Below are 24728 nucleotides of genomic sequence, written 5' to 3' on the forward strand. Positions count from 1 at the left end.
GCATCGCACATGTGCACGAATGTCAGTAGCGGGTAACGTACATATGTACATATGTATAAGCACGAGTATATGCTGTTGAAATATGTAGACCAGAGGTCTGTAGGGCTTCAGTCAGTTAGAGATTTGTGGCATAAACCATGCCGAAAGTCATGTCAATACGTGATCTGAATAGATATTAAAATTGTTCTTGTTCTCATCATATTGAAGTCGATATTGGCATACACTAACTTCATGTAAAATATATGTGCGTAATTAGACAAATAAAATTTCGTTGTGGAACATTTACGAAACTTCTTAATATTTTCTACCGCATCTGTATATCGTTCTTTGCCTTAACCTTTGCCTTAACTTTTGTTATTAGCTGTAGATACTTAATATTCTACATATTAAATAAACTCTTCACGCCGAAAGAGTATTCACGCCAACGCACAGCCTTCTAAAACGTCACGGGCATTGTCGAGTCAATAAAATCCGTTTGGGATTTATTTAATAAAAATAACAAAACAAAAAATGCATGTCATAAATTATGCGCAGAGCCGTAAACCAAAATGTAGATACAAAAACAGAACAACAGCGGAAAATATTGAAATTGATAATAAAATAAAGGCAAATTGTAAATTTAAAATGGGAAATGCGATGATTTTTGTTCGTCGCTTCGAGTTGATTTTTGTTTGATATTACCCGAGGGTGCTGTTTACTTAGTCCGTTTTCCGTTTTCCGCCACATCGCGCTGAGAGCATTATAGATTTAAATAATTAAATATAATTTTCGAAGGCTTATATTCATTGCTGCTATTATTGTTTAATTTCAGAGCTAGCAAGCGCCCTGAGAGACGTACGGGTGCGAGTGCCACACGCGGTGCGGCGTGGAGAGAAGGGCATACTGAAATGCTTCTACGACATCGAGGACGACAGCCTGTACTCGGTGAAGTGGTACAAGGGCAGACGGGAGTTCTACCGATACACCCCAAAGGAGACTCCGCCCATGAAGGTCTTTCATTTTCCGGGTGTTAAAGTGCGGGTAAGTCGAAGATTCGAGAAGACTTCAGTGCCTGAATATTTGTTTCCAGAATGCTAGAAACATAAACACATTAGCATTACCTTCAACATTGCAGTCGAATTTTTTCAGAGTAGATCCAATTTTAGCGACACATTTCAGCAACTCTGAATCTATTCCATGAATGCACATCACCTGTGACAACGAAAAAGCACACAACAGCTGAAGGCTGTCCTTGAAAAAGAGTAACGAACAAGTGCGATTCCTGTTCGTCCTCCATTTGGTTGTGGGACACAATGGCAATCTGAGTGCGAGTAACAAACAGCACATGTGTCAAGTGTTTATTCCGCATACAAACAACCGGAACAAAGAAAAGTGACAAAAGGATATCTAGCACTTTCAGTATTTGTAGGAGGTGTTGATAAATAATGTAAGAGAATCTAGCAAAGGCCAAATAACAACACATTTTTATAGTGCTAGAATTTTCGTGCTTTTTCATAGGATTCGGAAATTGTAATTAGAATTGGTTTAAATCTATTCGATTAAAAATCAACATTATTTATTCTTTGACAGCTGATTTCAAAGCAAGCTTATAATACTCTGTTTTGTATTCATTTTATGAAAATTATGTGTAGATCAAGGCAAAATTCAAATTTGGAAGAAATAACCTTAACATTGCAGAGAAATTTCGGCGATATCTCCAGCTTTTATTACAGTATATAGGCGACAATTTAACCACTCAACACGGTTCTCAGTACCATTTTTATACCCGGTACTCGAAGAGTAAATAAGGTACAAATTTCTTACTGGGTACCGGGTATAAAAGTTGTGACGCGTACGCAGCGTCTCACACGTACCTTTTAAAAATTTTGGAGACCACCAATGCATTTAATCAGACAACATTGCTTTTGAAAGAGGCCACCGATTTCTTATATATTTGGTTAAACACTTTTATGTATATATGTAACAATCTTCAGAAGAGGATGATGTATAATGATTACGTGGAACACACGATGTAGTTTTTGTTAAAGATCTTCAGAAAATTGTCATAAGTCTGATATTTGTATGAATATGGGTATGAATGTGAGTATTCTGGGTGGTGTTACTGTGCCTTATGTGCATGCTTATCAAATTAGAACTAATGGAATGGCGTGGAGTGTGGTCCACACTCTGGCGGCTCGGTCGTGCTGCTCTCGGTCCCTCTTGTACATGTTGGCAGCTACGATATCCACGGGGTCATCAGGATTGGGATCTGCTAGCAGCGACATGATCTATATGAGAACTTTATCTACAGTCAAGATAGACGACCAGTTGTGCGGAAGTATGTAAAGGCACTTTGAATTAGATATATTATTTCCAGATAACTGATCACTGATCACTGATCACTGATCACTGATCACCAGTGGCGGGGTTATGTTGCAGTGGTAAATCTGAGTCGTAAATTGTACATGAGGCGGGGCATGCGGGTAGTTTGGTGGAAATAATATATCTAATTCAAAGTGCCTGGACATACTATCGCACAACTTGTCGTCTATCTTGACTGTAGATAAAGTTCTCCTATCGATCATGTCGCTGCTAGCAGATCCCAATCCTGACGACCCCAATGGATATCGTAGTTGTGCATGCATTATTTCGTTCAGCTCATGACCAAGACGTCCTTTGGCGCCGCCGCCCCGAGACTGCGGCGAAGGAAAACGCTCCAGACCCTGTGGCCTGCTTCAGGGTAGAGGCCGTGGAACTAAGGCGATATTTTGAAGTTCAGTGTCATATGCATTCATCCGCCAATACATTTGTCGAGCTTCAAGGTGAAAACGCTGTTCAGCAGCACTAACATCAAGGTGGGTTGCAGGACATTGTACGGCGCTACTAGTAGCATTTCGGGTGGCGGTGGCAGCACGGTGGGTTGCAGGACGTTGTACGGCGCTACTTGTATAACCTTGGGTGGCAGCAAGTTCATTCCTAATGCTTCGTCGCAAAGGCATGATCTAGAAGACTGTCAAAACTTCAGAAAAACTTGCATATTTACGAGCATCTCGCTTACCTTTAGGTTTTGTCCGCACAGATTTTTTAAATTTTCTAAATGATTTTATTCAGTTTCGTCTTAACTGTTTAACACTTTCAATGTGAGTGAAAAATGATTGCATTAGCACAGCCAACATGATCTCCGTTTTGTAGGAGGCCCATGGAAAGCCGAGAAATGGACAAAAACTTGGTTGCTCAGTCAGTTATTATACTTTTTATACATTTTATTACTTCCTTTTGTTTACGACCGGTCCGCACGCTGAGTACAATCGAAGTGTCTTGATTTCCCGCCTATCGATAGTTCTTAGTGATCTACTTAACCTATTGGTATCTCCACTCGATGTATCGGTGTCGTGGACGATACCTATTTACTTATTACTTATTCAAAAGATGTAATGCTTAAAAAAACAACATTCTACAGTTTTATAATATAAAGTGTATCAGAAAAATTCTACCTAAAATAAATTCGTATTCATATTTTCTATCAAATCGAGACAAGCATTCCATAATACGCACTTTTAACTCCAGAATTACAAACATTGCTTAAGCCAGAAAAAATGAACAGAGAGAAAATGGTTTCAGTTAAGTTACAGTTGCAACTTTTTGCAGCTTCATCAATTCATTTACGATATTTAAAACGGAAATAATAATATAAGAAATCATAAAACAAACTTCGTCTGCGCAACTGAGAAGTGTTGTAGATTTAGATGACAGATGAAGAAAAAATGTAAAATTTGACAAAAACCGCTAAGGGACAGATGTAGTACTGAGTAACAAGCATTTGGCCCTGATAATAAGCGTCTCACACGTCCCTTCTCGTATGACCCATCTGATCGTACTGGTCATACCGCTCATCCCATTTGACTCCTGCTATTCCAATAAATCCACCAAACAAAACACGACCCCCCACTGAGATTCTGGCTACACTGTTCCTTATGCCATGTGCGCGGCCAATAAAACGAACAAACGAACAAAACTAAATAAATTAAAATAAACTAAACGCGCTGCGGCCTCAACAATGTAAAACATTTGCATTTTGCATTTTGGGGGCATTCAAACTGAACCAAACCAAATGCATCAGTTAACAGCAGAGGATGCGGAAGCTGGGAGGATGGGCAGACACATGTGAAATTTCGATGCGCAATCAAATCAAAACACGGTTTTTAACTTCCGCTTGATGGCAGTTACGTAGTCGGAAAAATACATGCACACCCACTCACGAATGTTCGTCTATTGAACATTTTAGATTCCCTTTTGGGTCTTGAGCTTTGTTTTTTAGTCACGATTCGGGATCCGGTTGGTCCTGGGACTGTGGCTGGGCTTGGGTTTTTTGTGGGAGCGGTCCAGCTACCAATATTTTTCAATAAATATTGGCATTTTTAACTTGTTTCACAATTTTCGAAAATTATTCATGCATATAAAGAAATACGTTGACGTTTTATTTATTTGAATTCCGCTTTTGTTTGTATGTATGTATTCCCATTTTCAATGTTCCATTTTCCATTCCCATTTCTTTTTCCATTTCATGTGACAGAAAAATAAGGGGAAACATGGAATAGTATTATTTTGCATTCGAAAAATATTTCATCACTGCAAGCGGTCAAAAATAGCCAGAGAATAGAAATATTTGCCTGCAACTTGGAATAGGAAAAACAAGCATGACGAAAAATACAATATACTGGCAACAAAATGTTATAAAAATATTCGAAATGTTTTTTATGGTTGAAACCCCATATTCGTTTTTTAAGCATGGAAACCCCGAAATAGAATACGAGTATTTGACAATCAAAAAGTTGTATGGAATTAACGAGCTCTGTAAGCTCAATATTTGATGTGGCCATAGAATTTAGACACACTTTTTTCCCACAGACTTTCCAAACAAGAGCACTGTCATATTTACAGGTTTTGTAGTAAAACCGCACATCGAGGTAGCAAAAAGATTGAAATAAAAACATTAAGGCTTCGCAATTTTGTATTATTTAAACCCTTTATTATTTCATTAATATATGTAGGTTTATGTGCCATATGCTTAAAAAAAATGTCGTATTCAAATAAATGTTAACCAGAGTATAACGGGCGACTATATATGTACATATTTTTAACTCAATTATTGAAAGCCCCCCATGAAAGTTGTCACCAAAAAAAAAAATCCGCATGCATGTACATACATACATACATATGTACGTCTATACATACTCGTACATATATGCATGCTCGTATATTTTGAACCGGAAGGAATCCTTCCGAGATACGTTTGTGGGGGGCCATTTTATTGAGGATTCGAGCACATACACGCATACTCGAAAACAAATAAATATACTTATTTGTTTGTTTGTTCAGTACAATTTTTTGGAACAAAAATTTATTTCGGTCACTTCCTCGTCGTTCTGATTTCTTTCTCTACCCTTTTTTTTGCAGCGCGTGTCCTCGAATGAGAGCCAAGTGGTGCTGGATGCGGTAACAATGGCAACATCCGGTAAATACAGTTGCGAAGTATCTGCGGATGCGCCCTCATTTCATACATTAATAGCGGCAGCCGAATTGGAGGTTATTGGTAAGTAATAAAGGCAAACATATAAAGGCCATTATTATATGCTGGCGATATCATTGAAGTTACTCTTTGGGGACAGGAAGACACAAAGTGAGCAATATACTAAGAATAACATTTTAATCCTGTAAGGGGTAAACACATTCAAGTAATTTTGATCCTTTGAGCCTTTGCGCAAGACACAAAATTAATTTCCAGTACAAGTTGTATATCCGTACGTTAAAGTTTTCAATACGAAACTAGAAATCAAACTAAACCGAGCCAGAGGCCATGGCCGGAACAAACTTTTCTGTTGACCAAATGCCAAATGTGAAGTTGGAAGGAAGGGACGAGTTCAATTGGGCAGGCGGTGGCTTGTGTGTGAACATGAAACTTAAAAATAAACCCTTGAAGTTCAAATGTTTTGGCAGTTAAGCAGACAAAATACCAACAGATTTGCGGGAAAACGAGATGAAGATGAAGATATTTAGGCGAGCAAACAAAATGAAAGCCCCGAGTGCAAATGTTTAGCCAAAGTCAGCGACGGTCAATAAACTTTGGAAGGGGCTGTGAATGTGACTGCTTTTCAGGGGGTGTGGGGTGTTTTCAAGGAGCTTTCGATGTGTTGACGGAGGTAAACTCAAATTGGCTTGACAAACTTTTGGAAGTGTCTATTTCATGTTTACAAACTCACATATATGCCATGTGCTGCCTGTGGGTGAAAGTTTGTTTGTAGATTCTCATTTTGACTCTTGAGGAAACAGACAGACTGGCAAGGGAAGTGAGTTTGACAGGTGAATGTGGATAAGAATTTGTTATTCTACGTATTCAAGGCGTCTTTATTCCGGCTTCACTTTCAACCGATTTTGCCAGTGCTCGCGAATATTTCAATTATGAACTGGGTGTATCAGATACACCCCCAAAAATGGGTACACACAGATACAATGATTCCAATTGACAGCCGGACAATTGCGGACAACCAGACAGAAGTTTCGGGTCAGATTCAGGGGGTTTCTCAATGCCGCAGTGTATCAGAAATAAAGTGACAATCGATGGTCATGCCGGGTCGATTTCCACCCATTCTTGTGTACGCGGATGCTCCATGCATGTACATATGTACCCCTGATGACTGATGCCATCTCTTTTGCTCTATCGTTTACAGAGACACCGCACAATGCGCCATTCATAACGGGAATACGTTCCCGATACCGGGTCGGCGACATATTGCGAGGTAATTGCACATCGCGACACTCCCGGCCCGCGGCCAATCTCACATGGACAGTGAATAATGAAGAGGTGAGTACCATCGAAAAGCCCCAAACTCGCAGCCCCCTAGACTCTAGCCCGTGGCCCGTTCCCACTAGATGCGCCCGAAATTATGCAAACACAATTTTCTTGTTTTTAAGCGTTGGCATCTGGCTGGAATTTATGCGTCTGTTTTTGGTCGAATAGCTGTGGGGAGCAATATCTGTGGAATGGGGGAGCGCGCAGGTTAAGCCCGCTCTGTAATTACCAGAAAAACACACGCATTCGTGGAGATCAACGCACTGGCGACACTCCCATCCATATCCATACATTATGCCGCCCCCGAATGGAACGAACGTCAAATTGAGTCAGCTCTTTTTTTGGTTTGTACATTTTCGGGAAACGTTTTGTACACACGTTATGGCAATTGGGGAATTTTCAGAATGGGTTTGGCTTGGGCAAATGACCCAAATTGAGAGCGGGCAGCGCACTCGAGTCGGGGACAATTTCCCCAGCTCATATTCACGTTTTGCATTTTACACTTCTCCATTTCTCTGCCGTATACGCCTCCTAATTGTTGGTGTCAATCGCAAACAGCTCTTGAAGTTAGCTCGAGGTCTGTCTGAATATAATATATAATGAATTAATTTGTTAAATTTTAAATAATTAATAAGGAGTGGAATATGCAGCTGCAAGTAGTACCAAAAGAATGAAGAGAAACTTTTTGAAATTAATATTTTATATGCGTTTCCCAATGAGCATTTTCTAGGTTAAATATTCAAGCGATCCATAAAACCTTTGCCTCTGGGGGATATGTAATTTTCAGGGGAAAACAAAACAGTGCCGAAAGACCTAGTTTGCATATGGAAAATTAAATAATTAAAGGCTGCTGCCTAAATAGTTAGCTTACAAATGTACACATACAATAAAACTTATTCACAAAGAGAGAGAGTGAGAGTGAGAGATAGCAGGGGGAAGAGTGCTGCCTGCAATTTCAGCGTCACTCAATGGCAAGCAATGCTTATTGATGCTGCATAATAGGAGCATAGTGGTGGCAGGAAAACAAAGCCCACACATAGCGACACACCCCCACACACACACACACACACACTCACACACACACACACACACACACACACACACACACACACACAGAGCAACACACATACACATATCTAAAGAGACCGCAATTCCGCGTTGGATGCACGAATTGGTTGTCGAGCTATCGAGACGAGCTGGCCATGGTCGGTGGTCGTTGGTCGGTTGATTGGATGTGCGGAGCTGTCGCTATTTCCACCCAGACCCAGCACCAGCCCATTCTGCTGCCCACAAAATCCGCTTAAACAATAAGCCAGAGAAACATACCACGAAAGCCAGCCAACAATCAACTAGTCCAGGGAGAGGGAACAACTGCCAAAATAGAGGAACAAAAGAAAAACAAGCTGGCATTCCCTTCCGAAAGAAAAACCTTAAGTGGTACTGCAAGAGCGTGATGGTTCCCGGTTGTTGCGGGGCAACAGACAAATTAATTTGCAGCCATGAAGTCAATCAAAGTCAATGCCGCAGCAGGGCGTCCCTAGTCAGTCCCCCCAAAAAGGATAATGGGCCAGGAATTTCTTTTAAAATACCTTCCCGTACGAGCGGCAGACACCTGGCTGTGTGACGTGCCAAGCGGCATAGTGACCCACTGGGGAAACTATTTTTCATTTTTGTTTTAAATACACTTAACTCAATGAAACGTTTAATTGTTGCAGGTGAATCCATCCCACGTGCGGCATCATAAAATCGTTGTGGATACGCGAAACGACATGCAAACGTCCATTGTGGGCATACACTTCGTGGTCACCGATCAGCACTTTGACAATGGCAAGCTTAAGGTGAGTGGATAATGGCCAATGTCCAATGGCTTTTAACCCGCTAATTGGTTGACCCTGCAGCTCCGATGCAGTGCCCAGCTGCACGACGTGTACTGGAAGACCACTGAGAAGACAATCCTCGAGGCGGATCCGTTCACCAAGTATGGCAGCGGAGGGGCCAGTGGGAACCGCGTCAGCCCCGATGAGTTCTACGACCAGTACACGCTGCACGAGGACGAGCAGTTTCACAGCAAGAAGAACAGCTATCTGACACAGCTGCAGGGTAAGTAGAGCGCCAATTAGAGGCCGAGTGGCTACGAGACACACACAAACACACACCGCACACACACACAATATACACCCGCTACACATACACATACACTAGCACCAAAAAGATGCCTGCACCCCTTGTGCTGGTAAGAGATGATAGATAGAACAAAGAACTACCAGAATACATCGAATACATGTCCTGCATTTGTCTGTGTCTTTCTCTATTTTTCGCTAGACTTTCTCTTTCATTCCTCAGGCGAAGAAGACGACGGGGCCGAAGGAGCGGAGGACGGCGGCGCTGCCTGGCGGGGCGCAGGCTCCGGCTCGTCCAGCTGCTGTCCGAGTCAATCTTTGGCAGTCAGTGGATCGCTGCTGGCGGTGCTCGGCTGGACGCTAGGCAGGCAATTAGTGTCGCAGTTGCAGGCGCTAACAAGCGGCGCCAGCAACAACAGCAGAAGGTGCACCATCCTCCGTACACATTCCGGACACATGCGGGTCAGCGCCACAAAGCAAAGGCAGCGGCGGGGCCAGGACCTGCAGGCGTCCAACTGCAGCTGGAGAGGATGTACACTCGAAAAGACCAGAGGCAGCGGCAGCGGCAGCAGCAGCAGTTGCATCAGGCAATTAACATGATTCAATTGTCATGCAACTCTTGTGCCACATGCCATGGAGGTGAACGGGATGCGAGAGTAGGGGGAGAGCCGTCGAGAAGCTGCCAGAATGCGCAGAGCAAATGCTGAGGATGAGCGATGATGCGAGAGTTCAGCCCTAGGCCAAGACCCATAAGCAACAGCAACCACTGCAAAATGTATCTAAAATATTTACACACTTATACACCAAGACACAAGACACTCGTTTCAGCTAGCTCAAAGTAACTTCGAATGCATTTAAGAGAAACAAAAAACATTAAAAGATACACAAAGATTGCCCATCACGAATGGGATCCATTTCATCAAATTTGCAGCGATATTTGTTTATTTCTTCAAGAGATGAAAGGGACAAAAGTTGTTTGAAATCTTCATGAGTCCTTCTTGGAACCGCTTGAGAGCCGCTCCCTTTCTTCAAGTGATGATGACAAAAACGGAAAATGTTGTGCTAAGCTTTTCACTTTCAGTTCTCTATAAAAATATATTTAAATACATATTAAAGTCAAGATTATTTGTAATTGATATAAATCATATTTATATGTATGTATATGTACCATATAAAATTATATATATATATATGTATGTATGTACTACTATGCCTAAATGTAATACCAAGGGAAAAGGAGAAAGCGAAAATGGGATGATTGGCAAAGGGCAGAAGAGCAATTAGATTGTAAGTCTTAATATTGCCTATAGGTATATGAAAAAGGGAATATATGTATTGTACTTGTATATAATATATAAATGAAACGAAAACCAAAAATCGAGATATGTATGAGCTAAGTATTTACGGTAGATAATCAAAATAAAAACCAAAAGCGAAGACAAACCAGAAATTTGATTGGTGTTGGATGTGGGCAAAGGTGCGCTGTAACCAAAGTAAAGTAAGTAAATGTTAAATGTAAGAAGCTAGATATATCCCCATCTCGATTTGATACCTAAAGTCTGGGTACAGTTTCTCTTCCTCAAATTAGTTCTTTCTCAAGTCTTCTGTTACCATAATAAGAGCTTCAGCTCCAGCTTCCTAAACAATAACATAATTAATTAGGATGCATTCGTCAACGTCTCACGCCCACCTGGCCAGCAGCCTTAATGATCCCAGGCATTTCGCTTATAACAAATGACACAAAACGACCCCAACTGAAGAAAGGACATCTCTCGGTTGGCCATTTTCCTGGTTTACTCGTAGTTGTTGGCGCCCAAACAATTAGCATAACTAAAACGCTCAATTAAGCGCCTAAAATGCTGCTGTGGAAGGCAACCAAGAACCCTCAATTTTCTTGGAAAAACTCCACTTTTCCCTGCTCTTCAGACTAATGCAATTTTCACCTGGCTACTGCTCTCATTTTATTACACGTTTCTTTGCCTTTTCTGGCAGCTTTTTCCCCTTGTCTTTTGGTTTGTTTTTCCTTTGTTTCTTTTCGTTTCTTGGATTTGTGTAACATTTTTTGCTTCCACTCTCTGTCGCCGCGTAATGTTTATTTTTAATTATATTTTTTCTCCCATTGTCTCTGTATATTGTTCTCTCTTCGTTTTATTTTTTTTTTGGTTTTTCTTGTCCCTGTGCTCTTTGGTTTTTGCTGGCACTTGGTGGGTGTAATAAACGTTAATGGCGGTTGACCACAAAGAGAAATGGTCGCACTTCGTTCTCGGCCTCCTCCTGATTAGCCCGTGCACACACAGAGCCATTGGATTTAATTGGGCAACATTTAATTGGATATTTGTTATCAGATGCTTAGTGGCTTAATTACTTTGCATAGCTCAGACCATGCCCAAAACCAAAATTAAATCATATTTCGAAAGGAACGAGAATTGTACGTCATTCTATGCGTATCTCTGCTTGCAAAAGTTTGCAACAAAAAGCGGCTAAAAGCATTTAACAGAAAACGTCAAGCCAAAAGAAAAAAAGAAGTGCAGGAAAGCCAAAGAACTTTCTATTCTATTTTCGGTAGTTTATTTTTTTGTGTTGGCTGCAGCTGGTGGTAAGTTTTCGTTTGTAAAAAGAAAATATAACAAAAAAAATCAAGAAAGTTGGCTTCTTCAAGGAGACGTAAAGCGGCTTTTAAAAATGTTTCAGGCGCAACTTGGCTTTGGCTTTTCACTTAGCGAACAGCACCAACAACAGGCAGATACATTCAGGAGGATGTAGCTACATATTCATAATGCTGATTGTCCCTGTTGTTGCCCCAACCCTGCTAGTCGTTGTCCTGGAGATTGAAAATTTATTCAAAAGTCTGCCGAGTTTTGTCAAGTCTGGCGAGAAGCTTGGCGCTGCCTTGGTATAATAACTTTAACTTGAAAAGTAGCTAGGCAAGCCGCTTTCCCTGGTTAGTTTCTCGCATTACCAACCCTCCCCGGAACTGAAATTTACATTTGGGGATACGTTTAAGTAGAAGAAAGTAAAAGCTGTCGCTTGTCATAATTGTACGACAATTCTCGTCAACATTCAAGATGCTTACCATGAATATGTGTGTATACATATGTCACTTGTACATCTCAAGGGTTTACGTTTACGGATTAAAATTGATATATATCAGTACTTCTGATATAAGAAACGTGTAATGCGGGTCCTTGAACTGGGGTCCGGATCTGTCGGCACCTGTTTATCGCACGAATATAAAATGAAGCTCTCAGCAGATGCAAGTGCAAATAAAGTCACGCATGTATTCACCGCACAGCCAGCCAGCACCACCAGCACCACCCCTACTCGAGCCACTAACCACTGCTGTGGCATGACTTCGGTGTGCACCGCACACCGGGAACCACAGGACACACAGCCAAACAAACAAACCCACGCACAAACACATTTAAAGTCATAAATTTTTATTTATATGATGATGACTTAAGTTCTACGTGCGTTACCTGTATCACCCTAGCCCCACTCCCCACCCGCAGGCCGCTCCTCCACCAGACAGTTACAACTTCCTTTGGCTGGGCTTTAGTTAAGTGCATGATTATGCTTTTAGTGGCATGTTGAGGTTTTGTCAGTCAGTCTGGTATGCTGTCTTTTCACTTCGGCCATCACACACATCACCCAAACCCGAATGCCAGCGCCACCCAGACCCCTACTATGATTTGGATGGCAAAACTGAACTTTAAACTCTTTTCGTTGCACAGCGAGACGCAGGAGAGGTGTTGGCCTTCGACTCCGACATACGTGAGCTAATGGAAAATTCTTTTTGGAAACTCTCTCCTCCCTTAACATTTGTATGGATATGGATTTTCATTTATTTTTCGGTTCTAATTTCAAGTTCTGCTCTTCCATCTCTATTTCCAAAGTGCTGGCGCTCACCCAGCCATAGGTAAGCCCTAAGCCGCAGCTGAGCTTGATTCTGTGTGAAACTCTTGTTGGTTATTTGATAATCTAGTTAGTTACTGAAGCCAGCGCTGGACAGCATATTTTAAGCTCCTTTTCGGATGGGGCTAGCAATTTTTTAAAGCGTTGAAACAGGACAAATAGCCAACAAAGGATCTACTTCTAAAGCTTTGATTTTGTAACAATAAATTCGATATGTGCATACGATAAATGCATGAAGATTAAAGCTAATTCTAAGCTCGCAAACCGCATAAAAATCACTAAAATATAAAAGAGCGAAAAGTTATGGCCAAGAAATAATTTTCACATCATTTTTTTGTGAGCCCGTTGATGGAATCATAAAAAGTCTCTACTATATATAGTACATCTTTTTAGTGCGTTCTTTGCGGTGGCTAAGCATCAAGCTGAAAGTATGCAATCAACTTTGATGGGCAGAGCATATGTTAAGGGAAAAAAAAACATTCATCCTCGTATTTATGTAGATGCATAAATACCAAAAAAACCACAACTGAATGGGCAAAAGAGACATTCAATACAATCTGGCAGTAAAAAGAAGAAAGACAAATAATGTAATGAATCATCCAGACAGAGCAACAAACTAACAAATTGTCATATAAATTTTAATAAGCGACTCCATAAAATATACAAGAGCATAATTATCGGCGGGAAGGCAAGTCAAACAAGGATTTTATGGACGGGCAAACAGCTGGAAGTGTGTAAATTATTGTGTCGAGCCAGAGGAATTAAAACATTTGCTGGAGAGGCACTGCCACACAGACCAGACAATCCAGACACTGTCTGGCAGGCCCAGGCCCATGCCCAGGCCCATGCCCAGGCCCAGGCAATTCCTCATGAGTCATGCCAGCGCAGAGCTTGCCAAATATGCAGCTGCTGAAGTAAAAATAAGCATCAACATAAATATAAGTCAAACAAAGCGTAACGGGTTTCCTTCTCTTCTCTTTTTTTACTTACTAGTACATATAAAAGTAGATTTTTCTTCGTGTCTCGAGCTGGCTGGGGTAAAAGCAAGTTTGTCGCGTTGCCAAAAGCCAAACTAGATTCTAATGTGGTCGACGCAGTTCGTCTCTCACTCTGCAAAATGTTGCCTTTTATAAGGCGTAAACACTCACAATGCAAACGGCAGACTCACACTCCACTCGTGTGTACTTTCTCTGTATTCACGAATGCTTTTTCCCCCTCTGTTTGTTTGGCTTTCACCCACCGCAGCCCTACACCACAATTATGTGAGAAGATTCGAGGGAAGGCCAGCATTTTCTCTTGTCGCCTGAACAAGCACAAAAAGAAACAAAAAACTTGGAAGGAACACTAGAATCTGTCAAGCCGAATGTCGATATACACTTGCAGCTCGAATGGATAAATAAAATTCCAAGGGAATGTTGTGTTTAATAACCAAATATATCTGATGTTAAGGTTCTAAATTAATCTGCAAGCATCTGTGTGTAAAAATAATAATATCCTTTAGAAAGTGTACTAGGAAATCAGAACCTTTATGCGTTGGCATGCGTTATCTGGCTGGGGTTTTGGGTTTGGGGGTCTAGGCGGTATGGTGCGACGGTGGCTTTGCGTCGTCTGTGGTGAAATGATGCGACAAAGTAAGTAGCAAAGGGGGGGTTGCCGGCGCTGCTCCTTGGCGGCTGCTGTTTCTTCTACTTCAGCTGCCTGTGTTTACTGCAACATAAATCAAAATCAAAGCCAAAACAGAAAAACAACACGCCAGAGTCGAGCTCTGTATTCGTATATTTCCCCATTTAGGGGTTTGCCTCTCGTTTTGAGAGCAGGAAATGCAGCCATGTATCCCAACATAGTTAGATATGTGAAGATAAACAAATTTTCTCCTTTGGGGCGCAGCGGACAGATGCAGCGCGACAAGTAGACAAGTTGATGTTGCGTGTAAAGTGGAAGATAAGTGAAATGCGCTCCCGTTGGAGAGCGTTTCCATGGCGAATTGCAGCGTGACATCATCCCAAAATGGCAAATGAAAGAGATTGGGCAAAGAAGTGATCAGGGGACTATCTAGTTTCCACTAATCGAACTGCCTTCTATTGAGGATATCCCAGCAGCAAAAAAATGAATAGTAAAATGCAGCTGCAACTTTATTTAACAAGTGTCAAATATTCAATTTTAAGTTAATTACATTTAGATAAAGTTCTCCAACTAATTTGAACTGTCAAAACAGTGGGTCCACGATCCAATTAGTTTCAAACATTTTGCCACACAACAGAGAAAAAAACTGAAAACTAAACCGCCAACAAATGGCATGTTGGAATATTTTCAATTCATTTTCGATGCACGCAAAGAGTGGCCCCGGGCAAGACAAGCATCAATTTCGATACAGAAATACAGAAATATTATGAATGGAAAAATACCCAAAGGAAGGGAGAACGTATTGGATTTCCACGTATTAGCGGTAAGCACGCACATGTCAGGACCACATGCAGCTTCCCTTCCAGCTGTTTATTAATGATTTGAGCACCTGAAATCATTGGTATTCCCAATATGTAAACAAATACTCGTGTATGCATATGAACGCAAATCGAACGAACTGAATGGAAAGCGAAACAAACTCAGTTGCAGGACAATTTTCACTTATTCCTACCCCAGAGCTGAACCAAAAGAAAAATAAATACAATTACATTACATTACGAAAACAGAAAAGTGTAAAAAGCAAATGCTTGCATTTAAAATTTCGCACCTGTTTTGGGCGTTGAATAAATATTTTAGTAGGCCTACCATTCCGTTGAAATGAGTTTTGCGGCAGCAACACGTTCCAGCAGGCATTCTGACGCACATGGAGAAGAGTGTATGAAACCGAATATGGCGATCATTTCGAATCTAACTGCTGCCTTCTGTTTGCTCGCCAAAATATGCAATGACATTGACGGCACTACACGAAATGCGATGCCTCACTGAATGTCGTCTAATGAATGGACACGGAGGCGCACACAATCACAATACCACCGGAAACAAGGGAAATACTCTCTCACTCTCTCGCTGTTTGCCTGTAGGTTGGCTCACAGGGTACTTGCAGATATCCAAGGGATGCTCGACTAAGAAAAACTATGCAAGAGGCAGAAAAAAAATGCATAAATGTATTTTAAAACGTTAAAACATTTTCCTAGATATTTTCTTTATCCTACTAAAGCATTATTGTGTATCCAATACAGCAAGAACCGGGGTATACACCGGTCGAGGCACTCTCGTTTTCCGCCTGTGTTTTTGTGTATTCATCTTGTTTTCAATTCCATTTCACATGAGGCTCGGCACGGCCGCCATCGGCAGACGGCAACACTCTTTTCCGCGTTGCCTTTGGTGCATTTCTCAGTTTGTCGCTCTGTCATTTTGCCTATTATTAGGGCGTGTGCAAGACGCAGATAGCGCTTTTTCCCTTCCCATTTTACTCCTCGCTCCTTTTGGTTTTGTATATGTTGAGCCAGCGATTCAATTTCAATGGTTGTTTGTTCGAGCTCTTTGTGGTCTCGGGATTGGATCAGATTATGCCTGATTGTTGCTTCAATTTGAGTTGGAAGCTGCAAGCATGATGAACACACAAACTCTTCGTTTAAGTAAACTTATTGTATTGTTAGTTTAATTCTTTAACTAGGAAAAAAAAGAGCAAATAATTCATTTGTAACAACACATCAAATTCTCGACTGATAAAGTTCCCTGCAATTATATTTTAGTAATTTAAATTCACTTTCGAGGCATATTGTTTGCTTACTTTGAGTGTCCCATTCAAAGGACCCTGAAATTCAACAATTTTTTATTGAACGCATAACTCCCTTTGGTCGAATTCTGGCAAAATGTTTATTATGCAAATCGAATGACAAAGGCCAAAGGGGCAATATCAGGGAGAGAGAAAAAAAGAAGGAAACTGGAGCTGCAACGCACCCGAGATGGCCCAGAGCTGGGGACACGGAGGGAAATAACCGAAAGCATTAATTAATATTCAAGTGGTCTCCTCCCTGTCGTGTTGCCCCCTTTGTTCTTATTTAATTTCATGCAGACATGAGGGGAATGCAGGGAGCAGCTTCTTCTGGATTGCCCGGGGGGAACTTATCAGTGTCAACGTTGTGCCAATAAAAACTATACTAGTATGCAAATATTTCCACAATCAAACAAATAGCTGCTAACAGGAGCAGGAGCTGGAGCAACAGCAGCAACACACAATACCAGCAAGGATGTGCAAACAAAAGCTGAAAGAATCCCACAGGACGAGGCGCCATGTGAAGCATGCAGAAATAATGGCAGAAGCCGGCAATAGGAAAGGGAAGGAGCAGAAAAGGCAGAGCGTGGCAAGTGCTCGGCGCTAGAGAGCAGATGCCTCACGTTTCCTTCTCTCCCAACGCAACAGGACATCACGGGATTGGCTGTGGCCCGCTTCTTTAGCCGCTTTCCGCTTACGCTTAGACAGTCGGCTTTGATTTGCCAAAGAAGAAAGTACGTACACCAGAACCAGGCACCAGGCACCAGGCAGCAGGCACCAACAACAACGACGAATTTGCATAGCTCAGTGCAATATTTCCATTCTCCTGTTTTGTCTCGAACCTCCAGTTCCAGTAACAACATCAATTCCCCTGGTTCCTGTCTTTGCATTTCCTTTTATTTCACTTCTTACTTTAGTGGTGGAAAAAACGCGCGAACAAGTTGCCAACTTTCATACGCCATGTGGGACGCACTTTTTTCTGTGTTTTACTTCCATTCCAAACAAAAAGCAGAAAAAGAACGTAGACAAGAAAGTTATTCTTAAACTGATAGAATTTAGAATCCCATAGCCGACCTTTCCATTGTTACTGTCCTCCCAGAAGTAAGATATTTGTTATTTCCCTCCGTGCAACTTTAAGCTTTGTTTAACAGCTTTTGCGATAATTATGAATTGATAGTTAAGAGAGTTTTATTTTGTTTTAAACATAAACATAAACATTCAAACATATATATTGCCGTTCGAAGGAATTTGAGTAATAAATCTGCACCCAAAAATTGTCCGATATTATTTAAACAAAGGATTTGGGGAATTGGCAAAGGAGTTAGTGGCCTTGAGAGAAGTTATTTTACATTTATATTTCCCATTTGAATATATTATTTTATTTGTATTGTTTTTCCACAATAATTGGCTCCACTGAGCTATTTTATGTTCATTTTATTGCATTTCGCATCATGTTTTGTGTGTGTTATGATTCCCTATTCTACTACACGCCACTCCACTGTTTGTCTTGAGCAACTAATAATCCTAATCGAAGAACAGGCTGCGCACGAGGTAACTTTTTAATTGCCCTTTCTCTTTCTGACAGTCGCCCTGTCTCCTTTCGCAGCAACTTAAAAGCCATAAAGCCGCAACAATAGAAGCTGCCTTCATAAAATATTTCACTTTTTTTTGCTCAAGTCGACTCTGCAACACTTCATTCCATGCCCTACCCAAAGGAATACAAACCAAGCATTTACGCATTCTATGCAAACTTACGCATTCGGAAATACCTGACGGATTGTGGTATGGGCAATGGTGGAGGTGCTCCTACCGTAGGTGCCCTTACAGTAGCACGAGACGTGCCAGAGATGGAGAAGCTGGGCTTGATAAACTATAAGCCACAAATTTGCATGGGGCTGCTGCTACTCGTACTGCTGCTGCTGCTGCTTCTTTTCCTTCGACTACAAATTGCCATTAAATGCAGCAAGAAGAGGCGGCTCCTCTTACCGGGTGTGTCTATGGGCATGAGTAAGGGCATGGGCGTTGCCGTTAACGAATCTATGTAGTAGCGTGACTGCCATCCGCTCTACCTCCAAACTTTGTACTTCAGCTGAGTGGCGCTACCTGGGCCGGGGAGTGGAGTTGCCAGCCCAACAATAACTGACACCAGTTGCTGCTGCTTTTGCTTTCCACTTTCCACTTTGTTGCAACAATTTGCGCGCCCCGAGGCGCCGCAAGGATACGCTGTGAGAAAGGACGAAAGATGATGCTGGGATGCTGCTTCATTGCATTTAATTCATTTTTATTGCAGAAGCTTACAGACAGATAGAGGAAAGGTATACACATAGGTGGGGCAGGGCAGGGCAGGGCAGGGCAGGGCAGGGCAGTGCAATGCAGTGTGTCGGGCCAAAGGCCACTTGGGTGTGCTCTTTAAAATTATATTGGGCAAAATTTTATGCAGTTGGAGATGCTAAGCTGGTCGCAGGAGCCAAGGATGTAGCTAACCAGCTGTCATTCTCCTTGGCTCCGTTTCCCTCTTCCCTTCCTGTGCACTCCTTCCTCTCACGCTGCATGCAATACAAAAGTTTTTACAAAGTAGCTGCGGCAGCTGCTGCAAGTTTGAGCATCGCAACCATGGGCGCCAAGGATGGGGCATGCCACGGACAGAACGGGACGAAAGCGACGGACAGACAGGCATTTTGATGAAGCTGCTTTATATATTGGGTGCGGGTTTTCGTTGGGTGGCCCTAGGTTGGTGCCTGGGTCCTGTCTGTGTCCGTAGCTGCCAGCAGCAGCAGCAGCAGCATAATTTAAATAGCATGTAAATTAGACGGAAGTCTAAAACGAGTGCATAATGTCTGCTAAAAGTGTTCTAAGTGATTGTAATTTAGGTAAAAGTTCCACTGGAGGCGCGCGGAAGTAGACTTGTGGCTTAGAAATGGTCTTGGATGATCAAGCCAAGCAAATTGATGGCCTTATAAAAGCTTTTGACAAAGGCAAAAAGGTTCAGCTGATGGAAGTAATGCGTTTAGGTTAATTGATTAATTAATTGTTATGTCAACACGTACTCAAATAATTTTCCTATTTACTCCCAAATATTTATAGAGGAAAGACACAACTCTGAGTACTTGAAATGGTGAAGAGAAAAAAGAACAAACATCTTAAACACTTTCATATACAAGTACTCTTCATTGTGCACTTCATTGTATTTTGTGTCTCTGCTTTATCAACTATCCTTGACTTTTTTCCTTCGTTTTCCGTTCCCGATTAAAGCAGGAGAAGACAACCCCTAGATATGAGAGTGGAATAGGGTAGCTGGGGGCCGAAATGAGTGCGGGGCATAGTGGAAGCAAAACCAAAAAACTGCGTGGTCCATGCTAAGACCGGGCTCAAAGTATTCCGGGATTTTCTTGGGTCTTAGCACCTTTCACTTCCGTATTTGCCTTTTGCACTGTGCCATGGGGACATCAACGGCCAAGGTTGGGAGAACGGAATCCGTATTCGATTCAAAGTGGGATTTGATTCGATGCTGCCATTTTTGTGCGTGTGAGCTTTAAGTTGGTCCTTGGACACATGCATGTAAAATATTGGTTGTTTTTACGCGGTTCAAGATTACTCGAAAATGAAAGGAAATCCACAATAAGCTCACTTTTTGATTGTCATTACAGCTTGCTCTCATCCACTTTTGCTCTTTTTTAAAATTCCATACTGCAGCAAGTAGTTTGTTCTCTGTATTCACAGTTTAATTAGCTCCCACAGTCTAGCACTAACCACTTCAGGCAACTCTTCTGAAATCCTCCACACAGTACTTCAACAACAACAACAAGGAGTATCTAAAATAATTTTACCTTTGGATTAACGGCCACTCTGGCAACTGCAGTGCAAACACACTTCCAGATCAACTTTGTGAGCTTCGGCACTAAAAATACTTAACCCCATTTCGGGAGCGTTTCATCAAAAACAAACCCACTGGAGGCGCACTCTAATCTATCAATAATATTATTGCTCGTTGCACTCGCTCTGTCTCCCAGAACTTTGAACTATATAACCCGAAGCCAGTCCCAGTCCCAATCGAGTCTCTCCAGGTAGGCAGCTACTCAACGAGCTTGGGTAATTCCTTAGGTAAATTTATAATTACTGGCAGCAACTTGAACTAGTTACGCCTGCAGTTGAAGTCCTTTTCCCTTTTCCCCCTGGACAGGTGTGCGTGTGTCCAATGGGTGGCCAAAGGAGTTGGGGTGGCTGAGCGGCAAAAGTTGTATCAAGTTGTTGTCTGGGCCAGCGACCAAGTCGGACAAGGCGCCAAGGCAATCTAATTTCCATTTTGCCGGGCAGACGGAGAAGCTACTCCTGCCACTCATCCCACTCCGCTACTTCTCCGCTTTCATTAGTTTTTCATGCTGAGGCAGCCGCACCTGGGAGTGGCTAAAAAGTTCATTCTAAGCGAAATTAAGTGCCATTTTTATTCGATTTTGTTTTCACTCGTTTTTGGCTATGGAAAAGTGCACTCGGTAGTTAAATAGAGTTTACGGAGAACGAGAGAGAGAGAGAGTTTTCCCTGGAGTTGTTCCATCTAAAGTTGTTTCTGCTGTGCAGCTCGACGTTTTTCATTGATTTTAATGAAAATGCAATTAAAAATTTAGCATACTCCAGGGTATAAGTGCATTAACATTAACTGAAAAATGATTTATAGCGTGTTTGACATTTTAATTATGCTCGCCGACGAAAACAAACAATCATATAAGGATATCTATGTGTGTGCCAGAGAGAAAAAGGGAGAGGGGCCGTTTTTCCGGCCATTTGTTTTAATTTTTGTTGTTTGGTGTTCAATTTTTAATGTTCAATTAATTGCATTAAATTATGTGCAAAATTATGCACTTAAAATGCAATAAGTTTCAACCTACAGCCAGAACTGACCCAACGGATCGAATCAAAAGCGAGACATAGGGCACTCAAATGAAGGAGAGAAAAATGGGATAAATCGTTTAAATAAATTCAGGGAAGTGCGAATTAGATATACACGAACCATATTGGGTGCAGTGTATTGCATTGGTTTTATTTATTCCAATAAGAATTTTATTTGAGGAGAGAATAGTTCGCTTATCGACGATTACCACACTGAAACTTGGTAAATAAATTGGAATTTTTCTTTGAAGATTCCAGAGGAATTTCAGTCATAAATCTAAAAGAGTTCTTTCCGCCGTACCTGCCGTGAGTCTGTCTGGCACGTAATCTTTGCCTGTTGTGCTTCCCAGAAATTCGCTTTCATTACGTCGAGTATACTTACGTTTTCCCATCGCCAGCTCTCTGTCTGCCCTGGGCAGCGCATCAAAAACCAATTAATTTTTATGTTACAGCTTTGTGCTGTTTGTTGTTCCATATTTTTTTTGCAACAGCAGCAGCAAACAGCTACAACAATGTGGCAAGAGAATCCTGGACAGGACATATGCATACAGAAGCAATTAGTCAGAAAATGTAACACAGTTCATTGGGCAAATTCGAACATGGCCGAACCTAATGACATAATTTCGGAATTGACTGGATTAGATAATGCCCACAACACAAACGAGGACACGAGCACACCAGCACACAGACACGCAGCCTCTGAGGAGAGGCCTCCGCCCTAATCCGCCAGCCAGGACTAATTGTTATAGGTCCTGGCCAGGACACAAGACAATCTGTTATAAGCCTTCGGCTAAAGATTAATGATCAGAAATCCCTAATGAAGTTACTTGGGAATAAACAGGACTGCGATTGGATTGCGTCTGCACGTTGAAGTGATGATGAGCGTAACGACAGCAGAAAGAGAGGACCACAACTAAATAAAGGAGACGACAGCACGGGAGACGGCTCTGGGGGGAATCTCTTTTTATTTATGATGCATTTAAATTGTTGCTCTTTTGCATATTTACCTTGTTATTTTATTACGTGCCGGAAATGAACTGAAATATAAAATAAAAAGAAATAAAATAAAAAAAACGTACCCTGAAAGAGAGACCCCAGCGAAACCGACCCCAACATAAACAGCGCGAAAACATTATCACAGCATGAAGTCGAATGTTTTTTATATGCAAAAATATTTCATTTCCTACAGCAGCGAAATGTTAAATAATAAAAAGAAAACAACAACGGGAGGAGCCGGGAAAATCAGCAGGAAAATGAGCGACAAAGTAAAATTCATAGTGGCGAGGAGGGCCAGAGACAGAGCGGCTGGGGGGGTGAGCACGGAAGAGACTGAGCAAATAAAAAAGTGCAATAAAAATCTGTTTAACATGAAGTGCTGCAAACGCACAAAAGTATGCTCGAGCGACAACTGCAGAGAGAAAGGATCTGAAGAAAAAGGAGCTGCGAAATCATCCTGTTGTATTCCGACTCCTCCCATACACTTTACAACTTATGAGTGCTAATAAAATTCACTCGGCATATCCCTGACAATTCACAAAAAAAGAAAGTAACACAAGGGAACTGTGGGCGTCCCTCAAGGTGTGCGCTTTGATAAAGAAATCGCCCCTCAACCAGGTCCGTTTGACGGCGACAAAGGTGGCGTGGGGTACACCTATATACATATCCATGGACATCATAAAATGCAAGGATTTCGTTTTAAATTTCACAATTTATTGCGGCAGTCATGGCCACAGCAGTTGCTTTGTGCAATTTCTGTGATAATTCCGCAAAGAATGAAAAGAGACGACGCTGCTTATGATGATGAAATCCCGGGGCTTTGGCTAATGCCAAGATTATTGGGAATTTATGCATTCTAGATTTTAATTGTGAAGGAAACGAATGCACTTTGGTTAAACGTGCTATCCCCGTAACGTTCTAACTTACCAATTGCTATCGAGTATCTAAAATAGTAACATTTCTTCTTTTACTACTTATTCATTTTCGAACTGGAGCTGCGCATCGACTGTGCTCTCTTCCTGTACTGTCAAAATTTTTAAGTCTTTAATTAAAAAAAAAAAATTAAAAATTAAAATTGAAAAATTTTAATTTTTATGCAGACGCAAATCCATTTCTTTCTTACGAGAGTTTAATATTTGATTCACTTGAAAAGTGGGATCAAGAACCCCAGGAGAGTTCACTTATGGAAGTGTCATTTCAGCCAAACGTCAGTCGAACATCATTGACAGACTGGAAGCATATCGAAAGCCATGAAATTGAAAGGAACACTTCAGGCAGCTGTGCTACTGTTGGTGCTTATCCATCTTCAGATCAGTGAGGCCATTTGGTTTCCCTGGTACTTCCATCGCTATGGACTGGAACCGCACTCGGCTCGTCACAGGGGCGCTGGCGGTGGCGGTGTGACAGCTCCGGCGGCTTCCAGTGGAAAACAGACAATGCCCGCGGGCGGAGCGAACAAGGATAAGAACAAGGGCGGTCCGACCTGTCCGCCTGGCTTCGAGCTTAAGGATCCCAAGTCTGTCCGTGAAGCTACACGTATCTGCGATGATAATCCTGTGCTGATGCAGCTTGCCCGCCTCTATGTGGTCAGTCCGGAGAGGATTGTGCTGCTGCTGGCCCAGCCCTCTCTGGTGGACTCGTGCGCCGAGATTCGCGATGTCCTCTCGAACATTCACGCTGCAACCAGCAAGTGTGTCCTGGCCCCAGACAATATCTATGGCAAGCTCAGCGAAGGCCTAGACTACTTCAAGGAGGTTGTCTGCGAGAGCGACTGTGAGGGCAGCTCACGCAAGCGCTTTGCTGGGCTCCTGGAGGCTCAAAACTGCATCCGGGAGATGCGCACCGACATGATCGAGTGCGAGGCCCCGCCCGATTGGTACGAGACGCGTAATAAGTCAAAACTGTGTCTGATCTACAACGATGTCCTGGACTGCTACTACACCAGGGCGGCCATGCTCTGTGGCATTGAAGCGGCCAAGCAGCTGAGATCCTTTGCTGCGGACAGCATGGGTCGGGCCATGAACCAAAAGTGTGAAGTCAGCAAGAAACTTCCAAGGGTGGTTAATGCCATGCCCTCGCTAGCAACAAGCTCTACGCCCATGGGTATGGCCATAGTTACCCTCGTCCTAATTTTAATATTTTGTTAAGGTTTTTGCTTCGGACACTTTATATTTTTATTATATTTTATTTACAGCAGAACCATATGGAAATCGTTAAATATAAATGTCAGTAGTTTAATGTTGAG

At 42.0% G+C, this 24728-nt stretch overlaps 2 protein-coding genes across 4 annotated transcripts in view; both read left to right on the top strand.

Moving 5' to 3' along the window:
* LOC117584194 overlaps positions 1-9834 on the top strand; it is a 41774-nt gene extending 31940 nt beyond the window's left edge. For 2 of the 3 annotated variants that reach the window (XM_034272962.1, XM_034272964.1), the window contains exons 3-8: positions 812-1020; positions 5437-5572; positions 6708-6841; positions 8545-8667; positions 8728-8929; positions 9152-9834. In XM_034272962.1, coding sequence (XP_034128853.1) covers positions 812-1020; positions 5437-5572; positions 6708-6841; positions 8545-8667; positions 8728-8929; positions 9152-9549 — 1202 coding nt within the window. In that variant the 3' untranslated portion in view covers positions 9550-9834. The remainder of the gene's footprint in view (positions 1-811; positions 1021-5436; positions 5573-6707; positions 6842-8544; positions 8668-8727; positions 8930-9151) is intronic. The other variant, XM_034272963.1, reaches the window with a different exon arrangement.
* Positions 3594-24725, top strand: LOC117584196. Its single transcript, XM_034272966.1, has 3 exons — positions 3594-3604; positions 14774-14777; positions 23685-24725. The coding sequence occupies exon 3, from the start codon at positions 23734-23736 to the stop codon at positions 24628-24630; it is 897 nt and encodes a 298-aa protein (XP_034128857.1). The 5' UTR covers positions 3594-3604; positions 14774-14777; positions 23685-23733; the 3' UTR covers positions 24631-24725.
* The last annotated feature ends 3 nt before the right edge of the window (positions 24726-24728 follow it).

The sequence above is a fragment of the Drosophila guanche genome, unplaced genomic scaffold (assembly GCF_900245975.1).
Source record: "Drosophila guanche unplaced genomic scaffold, DGUA_6, whole genome shotgun sequence".
Classification (NCBI taxonomy): domain Eukaryota; kingdom Metazoa; phylum Arthropoda; class Insecta; order Diptera; family Drosophilidae; genus Drosophila; species Drosophila guanche.